The following is a 14,803-nucleotide window of genomic DNA, read 5'->3' on the forward strand; positions in this document are numbered from 1 at the left end:
AATGCAGGAGTGGCTTCGGGACAAGTCTCTGAATGTCCTTGAGTGGCCCAGCGAGAGCCCGGACTTGAACCTGATCGAACATCTCTGAAGAGACCTAAAAATAGGTGTGCAGCTACGCTCCCCGTTCAACCTGACAGAGCTTGAGATGATCTGCAGAGAAGATTGGGAGAAACACCCCAAATTCAGGTGTGCCAAGCTTGTTTAAAAAAAAAAATATTTCTTTATTTAGCCAGGTAGGCTAGTTGAGAACAAGTTCTCATTTGCAACTGCGACCTGGCCAAGATAAAGCATAGTAATTCGACACATACAACAACACAGAGTTACACATGGAATAAACAAAACATACAGTGAATAATACAGTAGAAAAAAAGGGGGGAAAAAGTCTATATACAGTGAGTGCAAATGAGGTAAGATAAGGGAGTTAAGGCAATAAATAGGCCATGGTGGCGAAGTAATTACAATATAGCAATTAAACACTGGAATGGTAGATGTGCAGAAGATGAATGTGCAAGTAGAGATACTGGGGTGCAAAGGAGCAAGATAAATAAATAAATACAGTATGGGGATGAGGTAGATAGATGGGCTGTTTACAGATGGGCTATGTACAGGTGCAGTGATCTGTAAGCTGCTCTGATAGCTGGTGCTTAAAGCTAGTGAGGGAGATGTGAGTCTCCAGCTTCAGTGATTTTTGCAGTTTGTTCCAGTCATTAGCAGCAGATAACTGGAAGGAAAGGTGACCAAAGGAGGAATTGGCTTTGGGGGTGACCAGTGAGATATACCTGCTTGTAGCGTCATACCCAAGAAGACTCAAGGCTGTAATCGCTGCCAAAGGTTCTTCAACAAAGTACTGAGTAAAGGGTCTGAATACTTATGTAAATATGTGATATTTTCAGTTTTTTATTTTGTATGGATTTGCAAAAAATTCTAAAAACCTGTTTTTGCTTTGAAATTATGGTGTATTGTGTGTAGATTTATGAATAAACAAGAACCATTTAATCCATTTTAGAATAAGGCTGTAAAGTCACCAAATGTGGAAGAAGTCAAGTGGTCTGAATACTTCCTGAATGCACTGTATTTTATTAAAGCAAAGTAATGTGAATAAATGATGGTTGATAAGCAGTAATGGGCAGTCACTACCATCATGGGACTTTTTCAAATGTATTTTACATCTGTTGTTACAGCATTCAACCTACACATTGCATTGTGCATTTAATTTTTAAAACAATAATCAAAACCCAAGTCGAAAACCGTTGTTTATTTTCTAATAATCTAACCTAAACTGAACAGACCAGAAAGCCCTAATCGCTCAGAGCTACAGTAACGGCAAAAAGACCTCGCCCGCTTTAATAAGTAGATTTGATCAGACATTACACACAGAGAAATGAGTCATCAGAGAGTGAGAGGGGGAAATGGAGAGAAAGAAGCTGAGAGTGAGAGAGAGGCTGAGAGGCCCTAGTGAAAAAGAAGGGGGGGTAAGAAGTGGAAAAGTTATTGTGGGAGGTTAAGGGAGTCATAGCATCTCTGGGATCTTCAACCCTCTGCTTCTGCATGTGTGTGTACCACGTGTGTACGTCGTGTGCACCTCGTGTGTACCACGTGTGTACGTCGTGTGTGTACCTCGTGTGCCACTGCGTATGTGTACATCCAGAGTGTCACTGTTTGTTTCTTCATATAAGGAATGCTAAGGCTTGATGCAAGGCTCTATTGTAAGGCTCGATGCAAGGCTCGATTGTAAGGCTCGATGCAATGTATTAATACAAGTTGCTTTTAGTGCCAGTACTCACAGTAGAAAGTGCAAGGTGCCAGTACTTGTAGGCTTTCAGGGGCCCACTACTTGTTTGGTAGTACATTTATTTGTTCATGTATGTGCTTCGGTGAAGGCTGTTAAGGGGAGGCCGGCTCATAATAATGGCTGGAATGAAGTCAGTGGCATGGTATCCACCACATAGAAACCACGTGTTTGATATCATTCCATTGACTCCATTTCAGCAATTATTATGAGCCGTCATCCCTTCAGCAGCCTCCACTGATGTGCTTTAACTCGTTGTCGAGCATTAGGCCTATACATGGACATTATTTTTGATTATAGCACCGCAAACCTCTTTGGACGTATTTGAATAGAAAACATTTGACCACTGTTATGATCGATTAAGAGACTGATAGTGTTAATCGCTCAGACACCAGAATCTGATGTTTGGTTCTCGTTCTTCCAGGATTCTGTCTGGGGGAACTCGGCAGACTCCTCCAATCCCTCCCTCTCTCTATGCCTCTCTCCCTCCCTCTGGTAAGAATGGCCTTTTGTCAGACAGCTAGCCAGCGTCCAACACTTCACACACACAGCGTCTCATAACATGCCAGGGTCTGCTCTGCTCTGCCAATACAGAGAGCCATCAGCTACACTTCAGCCCATCTCCCAGGCCTCAGCTAAACAGCACACACACAGACATTCAAAAACAGGGATGCATATGTGTGTGTGTGTGTGTGTGTGTGTGTCAGAGGAGGCTGGTGGGAGGACAGGCTCATTGTAATGGCTGGAATGGAATCATGTTTGTATTAATAACCTTTGTTTCACCAGGGGAAGTCATTGAGACCAGGGTCTCATTTCCAATGGTTCCCTGAGAACAACAGTTCAAGCAATGTGAACAACAATTCAAGCATGATAACTACAAAATTGCCGTTACATTCAAAATGCCAGTAGAAACAATATATACAATCAATCAAAACAAGTAAATGAACCTTTTGGGACCAAATAAGTTTTAGAGTGACCTATATGTCATTCCTGCAGGTAGCCTTGTGGTTAGTGTTGGGCCAGTAACCGAAAGGTTGCTGGATCGAATCCCCGAGCTGACAAGGTAAAAGTCTGTTATCCTGCCAATGAACAAGGCAGTTAACCCATTGTTCCTAGGCCGTCATTGTAAGTAAGAATTTCTTCTTAACTGACTTGCCTAGTTAAATAAAGGTCAAATAAATAAATAATTCCAGGACTGAGGGGTATAGTAACTGAAACCAGTCTCCCCTAACTCAGAGGAGACCTCTCGAACCAACCAGTCTTGAGAGTGAATCTTATAGATGCTAGACTTCCAATTTAGAAGTGAGGTAGTATCAGAGTTTCTGGAGAAGTGCTTTATATACAAATAATAGCCCATGTTGGGCCCTTCTGGTAGTCAAAGATTCCCAGCTAACAGAACTATACAAGAGACAATGATGTGCACGGAAATTATCACCAGTGAAAAAAACAGCAAGGCTGAGTGGTAGACTGAATCTAGAGGTTTTAACATAGAGATTGCTGTGTGCATGTATACTGAACAAAAATATAAATATAACATGTAAAGTGTTGATCCCATGTTTCATGAACTGAAAAAAAAAAATCGCTGACATTTTCCATACGCACAAAAAGCTTATTTCTCTCAAATTTTGTGTACAAATTTGTTTACATCCCTGTTTGTGACCATTTATCCTTTGCCAAGATAATCCATCCACCTGACAGTGACACACCCTGATCTGTTTCACCTGTCTTTGTGATTGTCGCCACTCCCCTCCCAGGTGTCACCCATCTTCCTCATTGTCCCCTGTGTTACCTGTGTTCTCTGTTTGTCTGTTGCCAGTTAGTCTTGTTTGTTTTAAGTTAACCAGCGGTTTGTATCTCAGCTCCTGCTTTTTCCAGTCTCTCTTTTCTCGCCCTCCTGGTTTTGACCCTTACCTGTCCTGACTCCGAGCCTGCCTGACTGACTACTCTGCCTGCCCCTGAGCCTGCCTGCCTGACTACTCTGCCTGCCCCTGAGCCTGCCTGCCTGACTACTCTGCCTGCCCCTGAGCCTGCTTGCCCCTGAGCCTGCCTGCCTGACTACTCTGCCTGCCCCTGAGCCTGCCTGCCTGCCTGCCTGACTAAGCTGCCTGCCCCTGAGCCTGCCTGCCTGACTGACTACTCTGCCTGCCCCTGAGCCTGCCTGCCTGCCTGACTACTCTGCCTGCCCCTGAGCCTGCCTGCCTGACTGACTACTCTACCTGCCCCTGAGCCTGCCTGCCTGACTGACTACTCTACCTGCCCCTGAGCCTGCCTGCCTGCCTGACTACTCTGCCTGCCCCTGAGCCTGCCTGCCTGACTGACTACTCTACCTGCCCCTGAGCCTGCCTGCCTGCCTGACTACTCTGCCTGCCCCTGAGCCTGCCTGCCTGACTGACTACTCTACCTGCCCCTGAGCCTGCCTGCCTGACTGACTACTCTACCTGAGCCTGCCTGCCTGACTGACTACTCTACCTGCTGACCTGTAACTTTGCCCCCTTCTGGATGATCTAAAAACGACAACAGAATTTTCCAAGATATGCTCGCCATTAAAGTTTTGATATTGGGAAATGAATGATTAAGATCGCAGGGATCACCACCTTTGTGGAGCGGGAGAACAAGGGACGACTTCCACACCTTAGTACTAATACTCAAAAGAATGGATGAATGAAATATGTGCCAAGGGCTCCACAATCAGAGGTGCAGCAAGCTGTAGAAGACACGGGTCAAGCATGTCTGCCCCAGTGGACTATTTAACATCAACATCTAAGAGAGCGTCCAGAACTTCCTTAGTAGTGACTTGCCGAAGAGAGACCAGTGGGTCTCCATTTACAGTATCAGGCGAGTCTGTGATTAACATTTGAATTTAGTATAGGACAGTGTATGGCATATTTTGACAAGCATGGCAAAGAATTCTCTTGTAGAGAATGAGGCAAAACAATGTGTATAGAATAAGTGATAATCAGAGATGAGCCTGTGTCATGAACAGTCCTTTCATAGTCCCCTTTCAAATGAATGGTCTGATGCAATACAATATTGTTTAAAGGTGTCCGTTATTTCGCTTTTGTCTGTGTTGCTGCTTCTTTTTAGCAATTTAATAGCCTTCCAAAGCATAGCTGGATCGTCACGAAGGTCAGAAAGGGAATTAATGAAATAGATTGACTTAGCCCTTTCTATAGAAGCAGTACATTTGTTTCTAAGTTGTCTGAAGGTCAGCCAGTCAGCAGTGCTACCAATGTGTCTGTCTTGCTTCAGACCAACCTTTGTTCCTTAGCTGATTTAACTCAGCAAGATCTGGCATGAACCATGGGTTGACTCTATCTTTCATTCTTCATCTCTTCATTGGAGCATGTTTATCAGATACATAGATAAACATACTAGTGAATGGTTCAAGGGCAAATTGGAATGGCAACGGTCATTAAGGATCGTTGCTCATGGAAGGGTTTAAAGTTTCTGTAAGTGATAAGGCGTGGTTTCGTTTTAGGCAACTTTGTGTTCCTGACACAGACTATGGGACAGTGATCACTGAGGTCCGTTTCAAAGACACCACTAGTTCTGTATTTATGAGGGTTATTTTTTGAAGTATGAGATCGGAGTTGATTTAGCAGGATTCTTTATATTCAAACGAGTGGGGTCAGCAATCAGTTGAACTAAGTTCAGATCAATAAATGCTGATTTAAGACCATAAGACGAGAGAGTAATAAGCCAATCGATCTCCCCAATATCACTATATCAGAATAAGTGGAACCGAGTCAAACGTGGTTTCCATATGTTTGATGTGTTTCATACTGTTCCATTAATTCCATTCCAGCCATTACAATGAGCCGTCCTCCTATAGCTCCTCCTACCAGCCTCTGTGTGTGTCTATGTTTAAATCAGTATTTGGTTTATGCTTTCTAGGAAGGATGAACCATATGGGGCCTCTTCAGGGGGGGGGAAACATTACAGAACACTTAGATGTCTTCAACAGACATGATAATCTACCATTTTATTTTACCTTTATTTAACTAGGCAAGTCAGTTAAGAACAAATTCTTATTTTCAATGACGGCCTAGGAACAGTGGGTTAACTGCCTGTTCAGGGGCAGAACGACAGATTTGTACCTTGTCAGCTCGGGGGTTTGAACTTGCAACCTTCCGGTTACTAGTCCAACGCTCTAACCACTAGGCTACCCTGCTGCCCCAACCATGTAGAATAGGGATTCGGTACTGTGCCAGCTCTAGTCATTACATTTCTACGTACATTTCTATCTGCAACGTATGTTCTAAAGTTTGAACAATTAATCTCACTGAGTAGAATTCACCTCCTGGTGTGTTTGGTTAACATACACACACACACACGCTGGCTGGGTGGTGGGGTCAGGCAGTTCTCCTCAGTCTCTGAAAGATGAGGCCTTCCCAGTCAACTTCCTTATTCCGACCTGGGCTGCTCTCCAAATGGCACCCTATTACCTGTAGTGAACAACTTCTGACTAGGGCCCTTAGGGCTATTATGGACGCATGCCTAGTTTAGGGCCAATGCGGATGCAGGCCTAGTTTAGGGCCAATGCGGATGCAGGCCTAGTTTAGGGCCAATACGGATGCAGGCCTAGTTTAGGGCCAATGCGGATGCAGGCCTAGTTTAGGGCCAATGCGGATGCAGGCCTAGTTTAGGGCCAATGCGGATGCAGGCCTAGTTTAGGGCCAATGCGGATGCAGGCCTAGTTTAGGGCCAATACGGATGCAGGCCTAGTTTAGGGCCAATTGCAGGCCTAGTTTAGGGCCAATGCGGATGCAGGCCTAGTTTAGGGCCAATGCGGATGCAGGCCAATATGCAGGCCTTTTAGGGCCAGGCCTATTTAGCGGATGCAGGCCTAGTTTAGGGCCAATGGGATGCAGGCCTAGTTTAGGGCCAATGCGGATGCAGGCCTAGTTTAGGGCCAATGCGGATGCAGGCCTAGTTTAGGGCCAATGCGGATGCAGGCCTAGTTTAGGGCCAATGCGGATGCAGGCCTAGTTTAGGCCCAATGCGGATGCAGGCCTAGTTTAGGGCCAATGCGGATACAGGCCTAGTTTAGGGCGTCTAGAAAGGGCGTCTCCAAATTCAAATATTTTCAGCATTATTTAGGTCGGATGTGGAGGATTTAGTCATATTATTAAACATGAATGAGCTCAAGAATGACAACTTTATTACAGTTGAATTAACTTAGTATCCATCTTTAGGGAAATGTGTGGCTGTGATCGACAGTCTGGTGGAATTCTGTTAACCACAACTGGAACATTCAAGTTGTACTCTTTCAGAACACACAGCAGGGTTTGTCTCTATACTGCATGAGGCGATTGTGGTGCTTTGGTCCAACACACACACACACACACACACACACACACACACACATATATAGACGGTGTGTTTTTCCCCTAGTGGTTCAGCTCCATCTTAATGTAATGTAAAGTGCAGTCCAGAGGATTATTTTATCAGCCAAATAGTTTTTTATTGAAAACACCATCTGGTGGCCTTTATTGTGCGTGTGCCTTTATTATGGTTCCTCCGCAGTTGGATGATGATGATGATCAGGGCCATATTCTTCTCCTTGTGTAATGTTTTGTGTGATAAAGCTTGAAGTATGTTATCAAAGGGCCATGTTAGATAAGGGGCACAAGGGACGGTTATGAAGGCTCTGAGAATACAGCCATGTATTTAAGTAATTACATTCATTTAATGTCATGATGCATGATGACATTTTGCACTAATAACTAAATAATTACCCCGAAGACAGATACCACACAATTTATACAACTGGAGGCTTAGCTACGTGTGTGTCATTTATTTTCTCTGGTGCTTAGAACTCAAATAAGTCTTGACTCACTATGTATGTGTATTTACTGCAGTTAACATCCACCTAGTGCACCATTTAATCTGATTCAGTTTGTTTCCACCTCAGTCCCAAACCCATTTAATATTGGCTAAAGCTTTTACTGCGTGGGTAAAGGGATCGGTAGGAGTCTTGGGTAGTACAAATGTACAAAGTATTCAGTTGTACAGATTTCTTTGTTTTCCCAAGATTACCATTTGTGGGCAGTTATTCAACACTTATTTCATATTGTTCTGGCTAATAGTATCCGGTGAAATGACTAAAATGTACTGCATTGTAAATGGACACGGTCTGTTGGCCGAGCTTCTCTTTCTCGCTCGCCACTGTGCCTTGGTTGCTGAGATACGGGCAATGTTTATTTTTAGATGGATATATTGGTAACCTACCCAGAACATTTCAAAACCTTCAGTCAATCTCAAAGGTATTTTATCACACATTTCTAAATTAATAAATAAATACAATAAATGTAATATTATGACTTTTTGATCTGCACTGTTTAACATTTTAGTTACACCATAACACTTTTAAGCCTGAAACTCACTTGCTTGTGATTTCTGACACCTAGCTCTCTATCTCAAAATCCATCCTTTACACCTAGCTCTCTCAACATCCATCCTTTACACCTAGCTCTCTCTCAACATCCATCCTTTACACCTAGCTCTCTCTCATCATCTATCCTTTACACCTAGCTCTCTCTCATCATCCATCCTTTACACCTAGCTCTCTCATCATCCATCCTTTACACCTAGCTCTCTCTCATCATCCATACTTTACACCTAGCTCTCTATCTCATCATCCATACTTTACACCTAGCTCTCTATCTCATCATCCATCCTTTACACCTAGCTCTCTATCTCATCATCCATCCTTTACACCTAGCTCTCTATCTCATCATCCATCCTTTACACCTAGCTCGCTGTCTCAACATCTACTCTAGTGCTACTGTATTTCTGTATTGGGCAAGAGTTCACCCGAGATAGAAGTAGCTAGGTTCACTTCCCATAAATGCATGGGTCAACTACAGTGTTGTGTGCATGCATGCGTGTGTGTGTGTGTGTGTGTGTGTGTGTGCGTTCATGCATGCAATGGTACTTCTCTCATGTTGCCCATATAGGTGTTTGAAGGGTATCCAAAGATGTGCTGTTTTGATGATGTAAGTGAGTGGCATGTGATCCAGCCAGCCGAGCAGGAAGTTGGCCCTGGAGGAAAAGAACTGTGGTTGTTTCTTAATAGACTAATGTAACATCCTCTCCTAGTCACATCATCTCCTTTCCTTCAGCTGCACTGATGTGAAAGAGCTGGAATAATGACAGAAAATACTGGGTAGACAAGACCATAATGATTTCACTTGTCCTATGTTTTCAGACCAGTGTAGATGGTGGAAGGTGATGAATCCACAGTAGACTAATGAGACACATTAACTCGACCTACATGTATATATTACCTCAATTACCTATACTAACTCTGTACCAGTACCCCCTGTATATAGCCTGCACATTGACTCTGTACCAGTACCCCCTGTATATAGCCTGCACATTGACTCTGTACCAGTACCCCCTGTATATAGCCTGCACATTGACTCTGTACCAGTACCCCCTGTATATAGCCTGCACATTGACTCTGTACCAGTACCCCTGTATATAGCCTGCACATTGACTCTGTACCAGTACCCCCTGTATATAGCCTGCACATTGACTCTGTACCAGTACCCCCTGTATATAGCCTGCACATTGACTCTGTACCAGTACCCCCTGTATATAGCCTGCACATTGACTCTGTACCAGTACCCCCTGTATATAGCCTGCACATTGACTCTGTACCAGTACCCCTGTATATAGCCTGCACATTGACTCTGTACCAGTACCCCTGTATATAGCCTGCACATTGACTCTGTACCAGGTACCCCTGTATATAGCCTGCACATTGACTCTGTACCAGGTACCCCCTGTATATAGCCTGCACATTGACTCTGTACCAGTACCCCTGTATATAGCCTGCACATTGACTCTGTACCAGTACCCCCTGTATATAGCCTGCACATTGACTCTGTACCAGTACCCCTGTATATAGCCTGCACATTGACTCTGTACCAGTACCCCTGTATATAGCCTGCACATTGACTCTGTACCAGTACCCCTGTATATAGCCTGCACATTGACTCTGTACCAGTACCCCTGTATATAGCCTGCACATTGACTCTGTACCAGTACCCCCTGTATATAGCCTGCACATTGACTCTGTACCAGTACCCCCTGTATATAGCCTGCACATTGACTCTGTACCGGTACCCCCTGTATATAGCCTGCACATTGACTCTGTACCAGTACCCCCTGTATATAGCCTGCACATTGACTCTGTACCAGTACCCCCTGTATATAGCCTGCACATTGACTCTGTACCGGTACCCCCTGTATATAGCCTGCACATTGACTCTGTACCAGGTACCCCTGTATATAGCCTGCACATTGACTCTGTACCAGTACCCCCTGTATATAGCCTGCACATTGACTCTGTACCAGTACCCCTGTATATAGCCTGCACATTGACTCTGTACCAGTACCCCTGTATATAGCCTGCACATTGACTCTGTACCAGTACCCCTGTATATAGCCTGCACATTGACTCTGTACCAGTACCCCTGTATATAGCCTGCACATTGACTCTGTACCAGTACCCCCTGTATATAGCCTGCACATTGACTCTGTACCAGTACCCCTGTATATAGCCTGCACATTGACTCTGTACCAGTACCCCTGTATATAGCCTGCACATTGACTCTGTACCAGTACCCCTGTATATAGCCTGCACATTGACTCTGTACCAGTACCCCTGTATATAGCCTGCACATTGACTCTGTACCGGTACCCCCTGTATATAGCCTGCACATTGACTCTGTACCAGTACCCCTGTATATAGCCTGCACATTGACTCTGTACCAGTACCCCTGTATATAGCCTGCACATTGACTCTGTACCGGTACCCCCTGTATATAGCCTGCACATTGACTCTGTACCAGTACCCCCTGTATATAGCCTGCACATTGACTCTGTACCAGTACCCCTGTATATAGCCTGCACATTGACTCTGTACCAGTACCCCTGTATATAGCCTGCACATTGACTCTGTACCAGTACCCCTGTATATAGCCTGCACATTGACTCTGTACCAGTACCCCCTGTATATAGCCTGCACATTGACTCTGTACCAGTACCCCCTGTATATAGCCTGCACATTGACTCTGTACCAGTACCCCCTGTATATAGCCTGCACATTGACTCTGTACCAGTACCCCCTGTATATAGCCTCCACATTGACTCTGTACCGGTACCCCCTGTATATAGCCTGCACATTGACTCTGTACCGGTACCCCTGTATATAGCCTGCACATTGACTCTGTACCAGTACCCCTGTATATAGCCTGCACATTGACTCTGTACCAGTACCCCCTGTATATAGCCTGCACATTGACTCTGTACCAGTACCCCTGTATATAGCCTGCACATTGACTCTGTACCAGTACCCCTGTATATAGCCTGCACATTGACTCTGTACCAGGTACCCCCTGTATATAGCCTGCACATTGACTCTGTACCAGTACCCCTGTATATAGCCTGCACATTGACTCTGTACTGGTACCCCCTGTATATAGCCTGCACATTGACTCTGTACCGGTACCCCTGTATATAGCCTCCACATTGACTCTGTACCAGTACCCCTGTATATAGCCTGCACATTGACTCTGTACCAGTACCCCTGTATATAGCCTCCACATTGACTCTGTACCAGTACCCCTGTATATAGCCTCCACATTGACTCTGTACCGGTACCCCCTGTATATAGCCTCCACATTGACTCTGTACCGGTACCCCTGTATATAGCCTCCACATTGACTCTGTACCGGTACCCCCTGTATATAGCCTCCACATTGACTCTGTACCAGTACCCCCTGTATATAGCCTCCACATTGACTCTGTACCGGTACCCCTGTATATAGCCTCCACATTGACTCTGTACCGGTACCCCCTGTATATAGCCTCCACATTGACTCTGTACCAGTACCCCTGTATATAGCCTCCACATTGACTCTGTACCGGTACCCCCTGTATATAGCCTGCACATTGACTCTGTACCAGTACCCCCTGTATATAGCCTCCACATTGACTCTGTACCAGTACCCCTGTATATAGCCTCCACATTGACTCTGTACCGGTACCCCCTGTATATAGCCTCCACATTGACTCTGTACCAGTACCCCCTGTATATAGCCTCCACATTGACTCTGTACCAGTACCCCCCTGTATATAGCCTCCACATTGACTCTGTACCAGTACCCCTGTATATAGCCTCCACATTGACTCTGTACCAGGTACCCCCTGTATATAGCCTCCACATTGACTCTGTACCAGTACCCCCTGTATATAGCCTCCACATTGACTCTGTACCAGTACCCCTGTATATAGCCTCCACATTGACTCTGTACCAGTACCCCCTGTATATAGCCTCCACATTGACTCTGTACCCCTGTATATAGCCTCCCTGTACCAGTGTATATAGCCTCCACATTGACTCTGTACCGGTACCCCCTGTATATAGCCTCCACATTGACTCTGTACCGGTACCCCTGTATATAGCCTCCACATTGACTCTGTACCGGTACCCCTGTATATAGCCTCACATTGACTCTGTACCAGTACCCCTGTATATAGCCTCCACATTGACTCTGTACCAGTACCCCTGTATATAGCCTCCACATTGACTCTGTACCAGTACCCCCTGTATATAGCCTGCACATTGACTCTGTACCAGTACCCCCTGTATATAGCCTCCACATTGACTCTGTACCAGTACCCCCTGTATATAGCCTGCACATTGACTCTGTACCAGTACCCCCTGTATATAGCCTGCACATTGACTCTGTACCAGTACCCCTGTATATAGCCTCCACATTGACTCTGTACCAGTACCCCTGTATATAGCCTCCACATTGACTCTGTACCAGTACCCCCTGTATATAGCCTCCACATTGACTCTGTACCAGTACCCCCTGTATATAGCCTGCACATTGACTCTGTACCAGTACCCCTGTATATAGCCTGCACATTGACTCTGTACCAGTACCCCCTGTATATAGCCTGCACATTGACTCTGTACCAGTACCCCCTGTATATAGCCTGCACATTGACTCTGTACCAGTACCCCTGTATATAGCCTCCACATTGACTCTGTACCAGTACCCCCTGTATATAGCCTGCACATTGACTCTGTACCAGTACCCCTGTATATAGCCTGCACATTGACTCTGTACCAGTACCCCTGTATATAGCCTGCACATTGACTCTGTACCAGTACCCCTGTATATAGCCTGCACATTGACTCTGTACCAGTACCCCTGTATATAGCCTGCACATTGACTCTGTACCAGTACCCCTGTATATAGCCTGCACATTGACTCTGTACCAGTACCCCTGTATATAGCCTCCACATTGACTCTGTACCAGTACCCCTGTATATAGCCTGCACATTGACTCTGTACCAGTACCCCTGTATATAGCCTGCACATTGACTCTGTACCTGCACATTGACCCTGTATATAGCCTGCACATTGACTCTGTACCAGTACCCCTGTATATAGCCTCCACATTGACTCTGTACCGTACCCCTGTATATAGCCTCCACATTGACTCTGTACCAGTACCCCTGTATATAGCCTCCACATTGACTCTGTACCAGTACCCCTGTATATAGCCTGCACATTGACTCTGTACCAGTACCCCTGTATATAGCCTGCACATTGACTCTGTACCAGTACCCCTGTATATAGCCTGCACATTGACTCTGTACCAGTACCCCTGTATATAGCCTGCACATTGACTCTGTACCAGTACCCCCTGTATATAGCCTGCACATTGACTCTGTACCAGTACCCCTGTATATAGCCTGCACATTGACTCTGTACCAGTACCCCTGTATATAGCCTGCACATTGACTCTGTACCACATACCCCCTGTATATAGCCTGCACATTGACTCTGTACCAGTACCCCCTGTATATAGCCTGCACATTGACTCTGTACCAGTACCCCCTGTATATAGCCTGCACATTGACTCTGTACCGTATACCCCTGTATATAGCCTGCACATTGACTCTGTACCAGTACCCCTGTATATAGCCTGCACATTGACTCTGTACCAGTACCCCTGTATATAGCCTCCACATTGACTCTGTACCAGTACCCCCTGTATATAGCCTGCACATTGACTCTGTACCAGTACCCCTGTATATAGCCTCCACATTGACTCTGTACCAGTACCCCTGTATATAGCCTGCACATTGACTCTGTACCAGTACCCCTGTATATAGCCTCCACATTGACTCTGTACCAGTACCCCTGTATATAGCCTCCACATTGACTCTGTACCAGTACCCCTGTATATAGCCTCCACATTGACTCTGTACCAGTACCCCTGTATATAGCCTGCACATTGACTCTGTACCAGTACCCCCTGTATATAGCCTCCACATTGACTCTGTACCAGTACCCCTGTATATAGCCTGCACATTGACTCTGTACCAGTACCCCTGTATATAGCCTCCACATTGACTCTGTACCAGCCCCCTGTATATAGCCTGCACATTGACTCTGTACCAGTACCCCTGTATATAGCCTCCACATTGACTCTGTACCAGTACCCCTGTATATAGCCTCCACATTGACTCTGTACCAGTACCCCCTGTATATAGCCTCCACATTGACTCTGTACTGGTACCCCCTGTATATAGCCTGCACATTGACTCTGTACCAGTACCCCCTGTATATAGCCTCCACATTGACTCTGTACCAGTACCCCCTGTATATAGCCTGCACATTGACTCTGTACCAGTACCCCTGTATATAGCCTCCACATTGACTCTGTACCAGTACCCCTGTATATAGCCTGCACATTGACTCTGTACCAGTACCCCTGTATATAGCCTCCACATTGACTCTGTACCAGTACCCCTGTATATAGCCTCCACATTGACTCTGTACCAGTACCCCTGTATATAGCCTCCACATTGACTCTGTACCAGTACCCCCTGTATATAGCCTCCACATTGACTCTGTACCAGTACCCCCTGTATATAGCCTCCACATTGACTCTGTACCAGTACCCCTGTATATAGCCTCC

At 45.4% G+C, this 14,803-nt stretch overlaps 1 protein-coding gene across 12 annotated transcripts in view; it reads left to right on the top strand.

Annotated features, from left to right (window-relative positions):
* LOC115131435 (thyroid hormone receptor beta) overlaps positions 1 to 14,803 on the top strand; it is a 137,961-nt gene that overhangs the window by 64,823 nt on the left and 58,335 nt on the right. For 2 of the 12 annotated variants that reach the window (XM_065020397.1, XM_065020398.1), the window contains exon 2: positions 2,214 to 2,284. The exons of the other annotated variants lie outside the window; for them this stretch is intronic. In XM_065020397.1, coding sequence (XP_064876469.1) covers positions 2,214 to 2,284 — 71 coding nt within the window. The remainder of the gene's footprint in view (positions 1 to 2,213; positions 2,285 to 14,803) is intronic. 12 annotated transcript variants of the gene reach the window in all.

This window comes from Oncorhynchus nerka, linkage group LG7, assembly GCF_034236695.1.
Source record: "Oncorhynchus nerka isolate Pitt River linkage group LG7, Oner_Uvic_2.0, whole genome shotgun sequence".
Taxonomy (NCBI): Eukaryota; Metazoa; Chordata; class Actinopteri; order Salmoniformes; family Salmonidae; genus Oncorhynchus; species Oncorhynchus nerka.